At 37.6% G+C, this 13,886-nt stretch overlaps 1 protein-coding gene across 8 annotated transcripts in view; it reads left to right on the forward strand.

The window, feature by feature from the left end:
• Positions 1 to 13,886, forward strand: part of CBLB (Cbl proto-oncogene B) — a 135,082-nt gene that overhangs the window by 45,672 nt on the left and 75,524 nt on the right. The window contains exon 1 of one of the 8 annotated variants that reach the window (XM_040569343.1): positions 6,492 to 6,679. The exons of the other annotated variants lie outside the window; for them this stretch is intronic. Coding sequence (XP_040425277.1) covers positions 6,603 to 6,679 — 77 coding nt within the window. The 5' untranslated portion in view covers positions 6,492 to 6,602. Of the gene's footprint in view, positions 1 to 6,491; positions 6,680 to 13,886 lie in introns of those variants that run through there. 8 annotated transcript variants of the gene reach the window in all.

The raw sequence follows: 13,886 nt of genomic DNA on the forward strand, positions 1-13,886 counted from the left end.
GTTGTCCAATATCTTGGTTTACTTTTAACAGAAATACTTGTGTGCCCTCTAAGTAAGAAATAGATGCTAAGGCTCAGATTTTCATTTTATATTTTAACAAACTTAGCCTTGGAATGATGACAAAAGAAGTGATTCAGTATTTTAAGTGGTAACCTCGTATTAAGAAAAAAACAAAAGAGCATGTGAAGCAATTTCTGTAAGGTAAAGAATTTCCTAACTAAAATGTCAGCTATGAGAAGTCAACAGGAAGCTGATTTGCAGTGGAAAAATGTCTGCACTGGTGGTGGTTGTGATTTTTTTTTTCTTTACTCTTCTACTCTTCCTCCCCCACTCCTCCACTCATCCTTGCCGCTTTCTTAAGAATACTGTAATTTACAAATAATTGTTACATATTTTTAAAGCAGCTAAACGAGACTTACCTTTTTAGGGTTGGATGGAACTCAAAAGGTCGTCTTGTACAAATCATGTACAATAGTACTTTACTTTTTATATTACAAGAATGAGGATGTACAAAACATGCATCTCTAAGTGCTCCATCTCCTGTTGCAAACAAAATGCTTTGCTAACTAATTATCAGCTCTGGAGGTGAAAATTATGCTTATTAAAGTAAAATTGAATAAAACTGGCTTCTTCTGTGTGGTGTATGATAACCCTTTACGACCTTCCAAAATGATTCTGTTCCTGATGATGATTTCATTCCTGTTCAGGGATGAAAAATCAGAAAGAGAGGCTTGTAAACTTTCGTTCATGTCAGGTGAAGGAAGAGGAATGAGATGAGTGGTGAGCTTTTGGCTTTGCTCCTTTTGTTTTGTTTCCAGCCAGGAGAGGAAGACAGTAGGAAATTATATACAAATGAGGACTGCATTTTCAATACCTCTGTTCCAATGGTGAAATAAATCCCCCAAGCAGCTTTCCATTTGTTGTGTGGTTTGTTTTTTTCTTTAAACTTTGTTTCCAGTTGAAGAATTACATCCTATCCAAAATTTCAGTTAGATTAGTGTTCTTAGTCACTTTGTCCCCACTCTCTGCTCTTTATGAAAAATAAAAACAATAACTATTCCCAACATCTCACTGCTTAGTGAAGGCAGGCTCTCTGGAATTTTTGTTTGCTCTGTAACTGTTCAAACTTATTTATGTAAGATAGGCTCTAACTCGTTCCAGAATCAGTATGTAAATGACCCACCTTCAGATGCACAAGAATACATACATAATGCTAGAGGAAATAGTTTTGGTTTATGAAATCAAGAAAAAGACAACTAGGTATTCTTTGCTACAGTTTTAACAATCCAAAGAGTAAAAAATACAGTACAGTAGTTGACCACTATATAGCTATAAAAATGAATCATAGGCAAAGATTATATAACCTAGTGCAAGAGTGAGAAAGATGCCCTTCTTTTTCATTAGAGGATTTGCGGATAGATACTTGCTTTCTGTGACTTTCTAACTCTCCAAAAACATTTAAAATACAATACTGCTTTTGACACACAAGAAATACCTATACAGAGTACATAACATCATTTAGACTGGCCAATTAGCATTTGCAAGCCTTTCTTCTCCATTACTTCAAGTAGTTGTTTGCATACATCCGAAGTGGTTTCTGCTGGCTATTTTCATTTGCCACTTTGATTTGGCAGTGTTTCACTTGAACTGGATACAAAGCAATTAAGCACCAGACATCTGACTTAGCTGCAAGAAAATGCACTCAATTATTTCCCTTAAAAAGAAAAAAAAATCTGTATTTCAATAAGTTCTGTAAGGCAAGAGCACATCAGTGACTTTAAATTGAGAGGAAAAAAATATCCCAAATATAGAATTTTACTGAAAAGTCTTTCATGTATGAAAAAAATGCCTTTAAATGCAGAGAACTTGCACAAACGTGCACTGACTCCTGTAGCTCTAACTAAGCATGTGTAAAATTTTCCATTAGGTACCTCTGTTTTGGGAGATTGTGCAACTTGGTATTAATACTGCAAGGCAAAAAAAAATTGGTCATATTTTAGCTGAAAAAAACAAGTATAAAAGGGAAAATTTAAGCTGATGTTCTGATGTTCTTACATGAAAACAAAACAGACTAAACAAAAACCACTACCACCACCTAAAACAAATAAAAACAAACAAACAAACAGACCTCTATTCCTGGTAAGATCTGTAGTAGGGTTACTAAATCATTCTCTAGCCTCTCCTGAAATTCTGCTGGTGGAAGTTTAGGAAGGGAAGGAGAAGAAGAGTCATGATTTGGATGGAGAAGCTAATCCATACTTCCCTTGACCCCTTTGCAGAATCACCTTGTCCAGCTGTGTGACAGCATGGCTACGGGGAGGGACAGTACTGGCAGAAGGGGACTGTCAGCACATGCCAAAAGAAGGGAGTGGTGTGTGTGAGGAAATTCAACACAGCTCTTACTTTGGGAAGTTATTTGTTTTTGTTACTTTCAGGAGATAGATTTTCCCTTTTAGTTTCATTTGGGCCAAAATCTGATTTTATGATGTGAGAGAGTTCAATTAAACAAAGTAAAGGAAAAATTCCACAATCTAAAAACAGGAGGAGTATCTTCTGTTTTTTTCCACCAAGTGGTCTCTACAAATTTTGGATAGCAAAAGAATAAAAAATGACAATTCCTCGTAAGGTTGCTTACCTCTTACATGTAATCTTCCAGTACGTGGCATTGTTCATTAATATTTTGGTAATGTTCATTTATTTTAAATAATAGGTTCAGATGTAAATAATACATACAACTTTTTAAGTATAGGCAAAGGAGATATTTTTTTTCTTGCAATCTATGATGTTTTTATATTCATATATATATATCTATATATATATATATATATATATATATATCACCTTTCCTGTAGAAACAATGGGATTATTGGATATTCAAGGGGACTTCATGAAGTTTGAGACTTCTCCCTTTTTAGGCTAGGAACTGGACTGTCTTGATTTAGAGCAAGATTTAATGCCTTATAAATCCTAGAATGTTTCAACCTTTATCAAAACCTGCTGTTTTCCTTCTGGTTTTGATATTCGCATGCATAACATCTGATTAGATAAAAACTACAGATGTAATTGTATTTATAGTTTTGTATATTTGTGTCATAGTTACGTTCTGAGATAATGCAGTGTTTTCAACAGATGCTAAAATAGGTTTGTGCTTTTGAGAGTGAATATTCTTTTTTTTTAACCACTAAAGTTTCTGATATGTTTTTGTTAGAAAAGGTATGTGACGTTGTTTCTTTCCCTCTGTTTAAAATAGGAGCTGTTCTTCCCTTAGTCCTTCTAGCCTTTAGTTGCTGATATTCAGAAGTGATTTTTTTTTTTTTAACAGTAACAGTTAGAGAAATTGAGGTTGAATCACCACTAAATTTTTTTTTTTTTTTTTTTTTTTTTTTTTTTTTTTAGCTTGGGTGTCTCTAGGCTTCCTTTTTAATTAATCGGGGACATACGCATATGCTGAGGCTCACTGCTGTCCATGAAGCTTAAATCCATGAAGCCCCTAAGTTCAACGCCTAGGCACTTTGCTGAGTTAGATCCCTTGTTACCAGTTCCTCTTAGGTGTAATTTCTATATTCATGGCCATTTTTAGTGTCTGTGAATAAAATAGGCCAACGCTGTGTGATCTTCAGGGGAAACAACACGGATATCTAGCAGAACATGTCGTTCTCTCAAGACAGGGAGGTCAGGCCCATATGCCCTGCCGGGGATAGTCCTTCACAGAATCTGTCACTCGTGTGGCACCTAGGTATTGCTTGGCAGAAGGCTAATTGGGCTGGCCAAGAGTCATGCCAAGGCACCTGGGAGAAAGTGATCTGTAGGGTCTCTAGGTTAGGGTGCTCATGCTGTGGCCCTGTTGTCTAATATATACAGTCACTGTGACCAGGGCTGTTGAACACTTGTTAAAAATGTGTCTTTATTGCTTTCTCCCCCTTTTCCTAAGATCAAGGAATGAAACTTTAGTCATACATACTCTGTAGGGTATAGCAAAAGTTCTGTTCAAACAATTCATTTTAACACCTTGCTTAAACGAAATTCATTCAACCTAGTGTGACATGATGTATGACAGAGGCTCACTAACTCCTTAGTTATTTACATAATAATAGCCTTTCATGAAAGAAAAGGAGCAAAGGCTCTTTGTGCAAACTTTAGAGCTTCTGTGGAGCTGGTTGTTCTCCCAGTGGGTGGAGCGCTTGCTAGTAGTCTCTGGCAGTGGTAGAACCAGGTGCCTGATCCTGCCTTCTCTTTGAGATACTGTGGAAGCACAGAGCACTAGAATTTCTTTACTTTAGTGCAGGGAAGGCTTTTCATTCCAGAGAGGGTAAAAAGTGTAATCTGATGCAAGGTATGTAAACGTGCTACTGGTGTCTGTAACAAGTCATAAACCTAAGAATTTTTAATTGCAACTGCAAACATGAAAGGAAAGTGTGGGAGTGGGGCAACGCTCAGAAACTATTTGGGCCCTTGATTCTGAACAAACAAATGCCCTGATCACTTTTTTTTTTATGGTGTTGGAAAGGAAGTGGTCTACTATCATCTTCTTCAGTGAAAATGGGCTTTGCAGAGCTGCCAATTAGATATGTATTTATAATATATATCAACACTCTCTGATACCAAATGGCCTACCAAAAATAACTGGTTTCTTGGTTATCTAGATAGCTGATACTTAACTCACTCCTTCCTACCTATAGCTGAAAAATACATTTCAAGCCAAGTGAATAAATATTAAAATGAATGCAAAAAAAAGTAAGTGAAGAAAATACTTAAACACAAAGGTGAATGTAGTAAGCTCAGAAGATTATCTAAAGCTAGAAATGATTAAAAATATTTTTTAAATAATGTGTTGATGTGACACGGTTTAGCACATGCTGTTTTTATGACATCAGGTTGTAGGTAAATCCCAGCATATATTGCATGTATTCCTAGTACATGAATAGATTGGTATGAATTTGGTAATAAAAAGATCTCGCTTTGCGTAAGGAAGGATATCCAACGTTGCAGTCTTCTGTTCTCTGTTGAACAGATTTTCTGCCATGCTGCAGTCTCCAGAGGACAAATGACAATACAGAAGGGGCAGTAAGGGCCCCTGAGCGTACCCCCAGACAAACGTGCACCCTAGTTCTGATGGAGTTTCAGAAAGCCATACCTCTCCCCTCTCCGTGTCTGGAAAAGTTTCAGGTTGTGGTGATAACTAGTCCTAGGAAGCCTGTATGAAGAGTGAAATGTTGGATGACGTCTTCTTAAATTGAGGAAGTGTTTTTTTTTTTCTTGTTTTTCTTTTTTCTTTTTGTGTGTGTGTGTGTTCATAAGGAATGGCAAGGAGATTGATTTGATCCCCAGGCCATTTTTTCAGGCCATTTTCTAACCATCCTTTTCAGAGGACCTTGCAAGAATCCACTGAATCTTGCTGCTGGCTTTTGTTGTCTATTTACCAGTACTACACCAGAGCAAGCCATCTGTATGGAGACATCTACTTACAATCAAAATCTTCTTACATGTTTTTTGGCTTTTCTGTCACTATGTTTAGAGGGACCTTGCTGTTCTATCAGTTGATTTTCACGGAAGCTAATCATTGAAAGAGTCAGTATTTAAGGATTAGTAATTAGGATAAGGCTTTATTATTTGTTGTCAGAAGACAGGTAATAAACTCTGGAGTAATACTTCTTGCTACCCCTTTATTTTTAACCCATGTTTTGTAAGATTTATACACTGGGGCTAGCTTTCAGTAGGTAGTGCTGGATGCTGTGGGCTGTAGCCAGTCATGAGATGGGGATTTCTGTTTTTGTTTGAATCTAGTATGGCTTTGCTGGTCTTAAATGTGTTTTATTTATTTATCTATTTTTCTGTTAGTCATGTGTTCTTCAGCGGGCCTTGCTTTATAAATTTTCAAAAACAAGCACATAGCGAGCTAGGTGGAATTTAGGGCATCTGAGCATAGTATCAGATTTACAGTGGGATGAACTTTGTTTTCAGCCAAGGCTTGTTTACAGCAGAATCCACTGAGTTCCGTGAATTGACTGTGAAATTACTTCAGGACAACTTGAAAACAGGCTTAAGTTTCCCATGTACAAATGGGAGGGATGTTTTTATTGAATGCTTCCAGGATCTCCCCCTCTCCCCCCCTCCTCAGCCATGATGTTAAAAATAACCATTGTAAGTATGTAAATACCCATTGTAGAGGTTTGTCTGTGGACTGCATGAGGAAGAAATGAAGGTATGTGGTCATGGCATTAAACACGTTGGCTCTGAGTCACTGGGAAGCTGCACCTGTGCACTGGCTTGCAGCTGTACGAAGTTGGAATTGGTGATGCTTTACACTGGTTTGTGCTTAATTTGCACAGGTGCAAGTGTGAAAAGCTATAGCCTCACATTATGTACTTAAATCTCTGGCCTGCAGCGAGATGTCTGTGACCTCCCAGCACCTGCTCAGAGGGTCACACCTGTTCCAGAGAGATCCTCTGCATTGTTAATAGTCTCTGCTTGGGCTGATGAAACTTTGTAGTTGGGGACTAAACTTTCTTCTGCAAGAAAAGAAATCGCTCTCTTGAACACATTCCTATGACTTTGTCTGCACTCCAAATTTTCATTAAGTGAGCTGGGAGTTTAGATTAGCTATGATTTATTTAGCATTACTCCAAAAGGAGCTATGTTGCTCAAGTGGCCTTTTGCTTAAACCTCTTATTAAACAAACGTAAGTAAAGCTGGAGTAGACTGTTTGGAACTAGACACTTGGAAAACACTTTCTCATTTTCACAGTTGTGATTCTTTGAATAAATACTGCAAATTGAAACTGCTGCTTGGCGCAGTCTCAATTCAAAATTACTTACGTTGTTCCTAAGATATGCTAAGGGCTTGCTTTTGGAAGTAAATGACTTTCATATCCTCCAAGAGGGTTATGTACAGCTGCTTTAAGATACTGTTGATCAACTGCTTAGTGTTAACAGCGCATTTTTTGCTAGTATTGCTGGAGTCCTTGCAGCACGGCTGTAGAAAGACCAAGAAATGGAAAAATCAAATTGAGAGCTGTTCCTTACATGCTTGTAAGTTTTGACTGAATACTTATCTATTGAAGTCAAAACTTACCCTGCCTTGTTAGTCATGTGTCTTGTGCAACTAAAGTGAGCCAGTTGTGAAATTAAGGTGACTAAACTTAGAGGAAAATGTGACCTATAAAGTTCCTAAGGAAAAATCAGAAGCATTTATTTTCCACTTTGCATTTTTATCTTTTTATCCTTTTCTCTCTCTCTCTCTTTTTTTAATACCTTTCAAAGGGTTTTATAGCACCATGCTTTACTCCCTACCTTTCAGAAATATTTTTAACTTCTTCAAATAATTTCTGTCGTTCTGAATGGCTTCTTGTTTTAGATCTTCTGCTGTTTTTCTCACAATACCTTCTCTAGATCTCTTTTCTTTCCTTTTTAACTAATATCACTGATGGCAGAAGAAACGTTTCATCTGGTTGGCTAATATTGTAATATTCTGGATTTAAGTAATGAGTCACTATGACATACCAGCCGGTCCTTTTAATCCTCTGGCCCTCTAGAGAAGTATTTGAGGATTTTGTATGTTCAGGATATTAACATGAAGTATGGTTCTTTCCCTTCCCAAATGTTTACTGTGATCTGGTAGGATTTAGACTGGTATGAAGGAGCACGAGTGCAACACACTGCATGTTTCATGTTTTGCTTCAGACTTTTCTGTGGACGAGCGTTTTGTAAGAGAACGCTGTATGTCAGATACTATTTTATCTTCTATCCTAAAGAAGGGGTTATCCCTTGTGGAGCTGTGGAATGTGGCTTGGTGGGTGGGAAGCAAGAAAGCCCAGGAAAACTATTTGGCCTTTGCCTCTTCTGTTCCCCCCTTCCTGTCTGTCTGTCACCTTTCCTCTCTCCTCTCTGGGAGCCGTAGGAAGAATTTACTTTCAGCCTTTAGGGAATAGGAGGAGTGAAGAAGTACTGTGGGACTTCTGGTGGAAACTGGTGTACAGAGCCTGCCTGTTTTTCTGGGAAGAAGTTTTAATTTTGAAAGCTGGCCAGTGACAGGACAGGCCGTGCAGGGATGAGGAGCACAAAGGGCTCTCTCCAGAATATTGCCTTTTTGCTGATAGGGATTGAGATATTAAAGTTGACTGCACAAGCTTCTTTAGTGTATTTACTGACAGCTGCAATATTTCCTGTTTTGTTAATGATTTTTTTTTCAGTCTCTTTAGCAGATAGAGACTTTATACTTTGACTGCAAGATCACCAATAGCTGTCGATCACAAGTATTTGTTATAATAATTCAGATATGACTTACAACTGCGATAGCATTTCTGTCAGCCAGTTCATGTCAGATACCACTTATATAGCCTAAAATTGCTTGTATGAATGAAAGTGGTTTCTAACACCAAATGTACCACATCAAGTAGAGTTCTGTCACAGACGTTTTGAACCTTGCCAAACCTCAGCGGGCCATCTGCCATGCTAGCCAGTGGTCTGAATTTTCCAAAGATGGAAGGAATGTACTTTTATATTTGATTTCTCTTTCCCTACACTTCAAATTTAAACAGTCTTCCTATTATTCATAATATAAACCTTTGGAAATTAATGTTCCTTTCCTATCCCAAGGTGCCTGTCTGAGGATCAGAAGTGGGGATATGCTTTTGACAGGTTTTTTTTTTTTTTTTTTTAGCCCAGTGATTCTTTATAATATATGCTTGTTTTGTGACAGTTTTTTTGGGGGTGGTCTTTTTTGTTTGTTTTGTTTTTAAATTATTATTAATATTATTTTTAAATTTAGCTACAATATTCAAGTAACTAGAGAAAGTGAAACATTGGGTCCACAAACTAAAGCAAACTAAAGAAGACATAAAGAATTTGTCAGATGATATAGTGTAGTGATTTTAGGATGATTCATGAAAAATGACTGTTTAGAAACTTACAGCTGGATTTTTTAGTATCCAGAGGATTATTTTTTTTCCATTTCAACTTGCGATGTGAATTATTTGTCAGCTGTTTTCTTTGTTTTTACTAGCCTTGCTAGCAAGAGCAGGAATGCTTGGGTGTTTGATGGAAAAATACTATTGTCCTTAGTTTTATGTTCCTCTTTCAAAGCAATTTGTTTTGAGAGGCTGGTTGATGGTTCCAAGAGTCCATAATCACAGAAAGTGTTTACTTTTGCAAGTAGCAAAGTAAACTTCATTGCTAGGCAGAACTGCACAAGTTTTTAGTCTCAGGGGAGTAAAAATCGGGTGTGACTCTTCGAACTTCCACGCTTTTAAAAAGTATTTTAAGTGGAAGGAATTTGAGTTTATCTTATTTCCAGTTGTGATCACATTCATGTGTATTGCTTCAATAGTTTGCATGTGGTGAGATTTAGCTATGGGTAACACTTACAGGTTTTCGTGTTGCCAGTCAGTTTTGATGCTTTCACTCTGTGGTACAGTAACCTGTTCTCATGCGCTCTGGACTCGTGCCCTCTCAGAGCCTCTTGATTTAGTTTTTGGAACTCTGTCTTGCTTGGCTCTCACCATTGATGTTGATTATCTTCGAAGATGTCTATGATTCAGCTTGGCCGTCAGCTCTCTTAACACTAATCGCTTCCCTCGTGTCAGCAAGTGCCCACCTAGGTTCTTGTTGCACCTGCCGTTTTAAAGCACAGCACAGTGCTCTGCTCCTGCGTGACACTGGTACCTATCCAGATCTCTGCCTAATGCCGTGTTGCACCTCTCCCAGCCCTTTCCTTATGCTGAACCTTGCCAGGCTACCCTCCTAGTGGAGCATGCAGTCACGCTCGTGACATAGTCAGTGTTTTAGGCAATTTGTAAATTTTGGGGGTGTAAAAGAATGATTGTTTAAGATGTTTCCGTTGTCCGAGACTTCCAAAATTATTCTGAGTTATCAGGCATAACAGTTTTGTGCAATCACCTTGTACGAGAAGTGAAGTAAGTGAGTTTAAGAACATAGGGTACCGTACTAGACAGACCCTTAATCCGAATCAGTGTGGTCATTCTTGATTTACACAATGACCATCAGCAGATACCTAAGGAAGAATATATGGGGCAAACATTGTACCATACTACGTTTCCCCAGCAGTCTTCTAGCGTCTGGCCATTTTTAGCTCAGGGGATTTCCTGATCCAGCTATGCTTGGTTACTCTAGTAACCTGCTGTGAAGCTGCTCTTCCTGGTTATTTTCTCATCTGTCAAGCCTGTTTAAATTTGCCTCCACAGTGTCCTTAAGCAACAACTTCTGCGGACAAGGTGTTTTGTTTGTTTTTGAGCTTGCTTCTATCCATCTTCCTTATGCCACTGTCAGTTTGGAGGCCTCTGTCATATTTTCTCCGTGGTTCCTTGTCCAAGCTGAAGAGATCCAGCACACCCAGTTCCTCCTAGATGTGAAGCCTTTGATAATCTTCGTGGTCTATTGATGCATCTCTTCCAGCTCTAATACATCTCTTTTGATAAGAGGTGTATGTGCTTTTACGTGGTGGCATAATTATGTTTTCTGTTTTGTTCTCTGTTCCTTCTCTGATAATTGATAGTTTGATTTGCTTTTTTTATTGTTTATAAGCAATGAATTGATACTGTCATGGAATTACCTGTCATAATCCAAAGTCTTACTTCTGACTGGTAACGGTCAGCTCAGTCTGCCGTTTTTTTACCAGGTTGAGATTATTTTTCAGTACATCATTTTGCCTTCTCGTGGATTGAACTTTCTCTGACTGTTGCGCAGTCACTCCACAGCTGTTAGAAGTTAGCTGTCAGCCTGATAGCCTTTGAATAGCTGTGTGTAATCAGCCAACTTTGTCACCTCACTGCTTTCCCATGAATGTGCTGAACGGAGCAGATCTGTGTATAGCTGCTGGTACTTTCCTCCAGTTCAAGCACAGACCCTTAATACTTATCCTGTGCTTCCAGTTTTTATGGCCCAATTATTTATTTATGCAAGGACCTTCCCTCTTAGGCCATGGCTACGTAGTTTTCTTTAAAACCTTTGACTGTGGTCCATGTTGAAGTGGCCACGTACAAAAATACCACCACTGTCTGAAAGCACTGGGGAGTGACTCATGTTTAGAAACATAGTCATTAATATAACATAAGCTTATTAAGGTTGAAAGGGGAAAACAGATAGTAAGGTTTTAGTAAGATAGTAAGATTGGTTTTTCATTCCTTGCTGTTCTGTACAGATAGAGCTCCTAACATAACCTGGTGTATCTGGATTTAGATGGTTTAAGGATGCTTCTGATGTGCAGGAGGATTGATTGGTTCAGGGTATATAAGAAAGTGAAGAGGGCAGATAAGTGTTGCTTACGGCTTTGGCCGGAGATTGTAAGTTACTCTTCTTTGAGAGAAAATCTCTTTATATTCTCCCAGTTGCAGAAATGTAGCCACCATTCTAAGACAGTTTCAGTACTTTTGTATTTTCAGTGCAGTCATATTTTGTACATTTCCATGCAATGTGCATTAGCATCACACTGCTTTGCTATGCAACAGATTTTTGTTAACTGAAACTTGCACACAGGCTGCATTTCAGCACTAAATAATGTTTAAATCCTTTTCAATGAATGATTTCAAGGGGATTTGATTGAAGTACATCTGAGGAAATGGGAATTTTTGTTATAACTTTGATAGGAACTCAATAACATTTAGTTCTAGGAATTACTTGAAATGTAGTTTGGAGCATGATTATTACATTTCAGTGTGTAATTTAGCAATATTTTACTCTTGCTTGGACTTTCATTCTGGTAAATAACATGTATTTTAGACCATGTGAAAAACAATCCACTATGAATCATTCTGTTGCGGCAGCTTATGTGTGTAGTTTACTGGCAAATCTTTCCTGTCCAGTAAAAAAAAAAAAAAAGAACTTAAAATACGGATGTATTAATATCATGATTTCTGAAAGTATGTAACTAATAGGTCATCTTAATAGATCATCTTATGCCAGCTGTATTATTTGTGTATTATTTGGAAGCAATTTATTAATACTCTAAGATCTGTGTATACTGATTTAAGTAATCTCCATTTGTCTGCACATCATAAATTATACATGTACGTCCAGTTCTGTTTCATGTAACAAACTACATCCCATGTAATATACTGTCTTTCTTTTCTGTATGTAAGTGAGAGAACTCATGAGTATCTTAAAAGAGTGTTTCAGGTAGCGGCAAAATGACAAAACGTCCCCATCAGAGTAACAGCAATAGGAGTACAAATTGAACAAAATTAATTTTAGCTGAATTCCTGGAAGCCAGTTAATTGTTGTTTTTCTACAATCTTCTTATTAGTGGTGAAGATGATTAGTGTATGTGTTCTTGCATACTTGTATTCAAAATCGTACAAATCAAGGAGTGGCATCATGAACAGAGAACATGATTTCTGTAGCTTCCACATTACTTTCTAACAGGCAGTTCTTACAATGCTTTAATGAAAGCGTCTGCCTACAGGAAATCTTACTTCAGGGCTTAAGGTAAAAATTACTGTTTTGACATATTTTATTGAAGGTCTGTGAAAAATAGAAGTAGAATTGGAGGGTTGCAGGTCTTGACTTGCACTCGGTGGGAATCATGTATGGCACAGGATGTAATGAAAACTTTTGTTTTAAAAAAAAAAAAAATCTTCCCCAAATGCAGCAGTTTTGATACTTCTATATACTCCTAATGTATGAAAGGGAATGCTAGGTTATTTTAAAACTTTAATTGAGATCCTTTATCTGTATCAGAATAGCTCACTAGTAAAATGACAAGAGTCAGGATCTCAGAAGAATTACCAGAACTAACATTATCTGTGTGATCATGGTTGGTCCCCTATGTATTTGTACATTGTTATAGTCTCTAGATGGGGTGTAAGAGGTTATCATTCTGTGAGACTGTTGCCAGGGTAGGCCTGAAGGTAGGGTAGATACTCACTTAGCAAGCATCCACAGGCTGCAAGTTAGTACATGCTCAGTTACTGTCTGCAAATGTTTCGTATGTAGTTTAGTCACCCATAGGAGCTGAGAACTTTGAATTTTGTTTTGGGCTGCCCTGGATAAGATTTCCCGCAGTTTCATCATTTGGCCAAATTTGTGTAAATCTTCACAAGAATACTGGGATTCATGTATGACCCAAAAACCATTTCCTGTTAAATATCAAAATTGGATTTAGATACTTAAGAATGATAGATATGAATGATGCATATATGCATATTAGTTTGCAAAAACCTCTCAATGTCAGGAAAATGTATTACCAGTTTTGCTTTCAGAAATGGCTAGATTGTGTTAACAGTATTTCTCCAGTCATTCATCGTGATGAAAAGTAAGTTCAGTAAGCCTGAAAAAGTTTTAGAAGAGTGCTTAACAAGCGGAAAGATTTGACTACATGAGAAACTACACTGGTGCAGAATTGAATAGGTTTTGATTGTAAAATTAAGTAATTCATATTGCTTATTGCTGAGGGTGCTCATTTATGTGAAGTGTCTTTTTAATTTATTTCACTTAGAAAACATAACATCATCAACATCATCATTCTTTTAGGGTAAGGTAATAAAGTATGAATAGAAAGTTCCAAAAGAACAAGCCTATATAACGTGTTCTTGACTATTTCTGTGTAAGGAAACAGCATACTGCAGACAAAAAAGCAAAACATAATCAATGATGTGCTGTCTGGATAACAGGAAAACCTGCGTACTAAGATATTCAGGGTGCTATGTGGGCACGCCTGCTCTGTTGGTATTAGTACCTCAGAACCTGTGCTATATCCTGGTGCTGCATGACAGTGAACTAGATTAAGCACAACACAGAACTAAAACTCTTTCCTTCGCTCATGCTAGATTGCTGTCAAGCAGGTAACTGTGTAGTCATATCAGTACTTCATTTTGACATCCCTGGCCTTTGGGCTGCTGCTGTTGACTGCATAAGGTTTTGTGCCAAGCTCAGCCT

This window comes from Cygnus olor, chromosome 1, assembly GCF_009769625.2.
Source record: "Cygnus olor isolate bCygOlo1 chromosome 1, bCygOlo1.pri.v2, whole genome shotgun sequence".
Taxonomy (NCBI): domain Eukaryota; kingdom Metazoa; phylum Chordata; class Aves; order Anseriformes; family Anatidae; genus Cygnus; species Cygnus olor.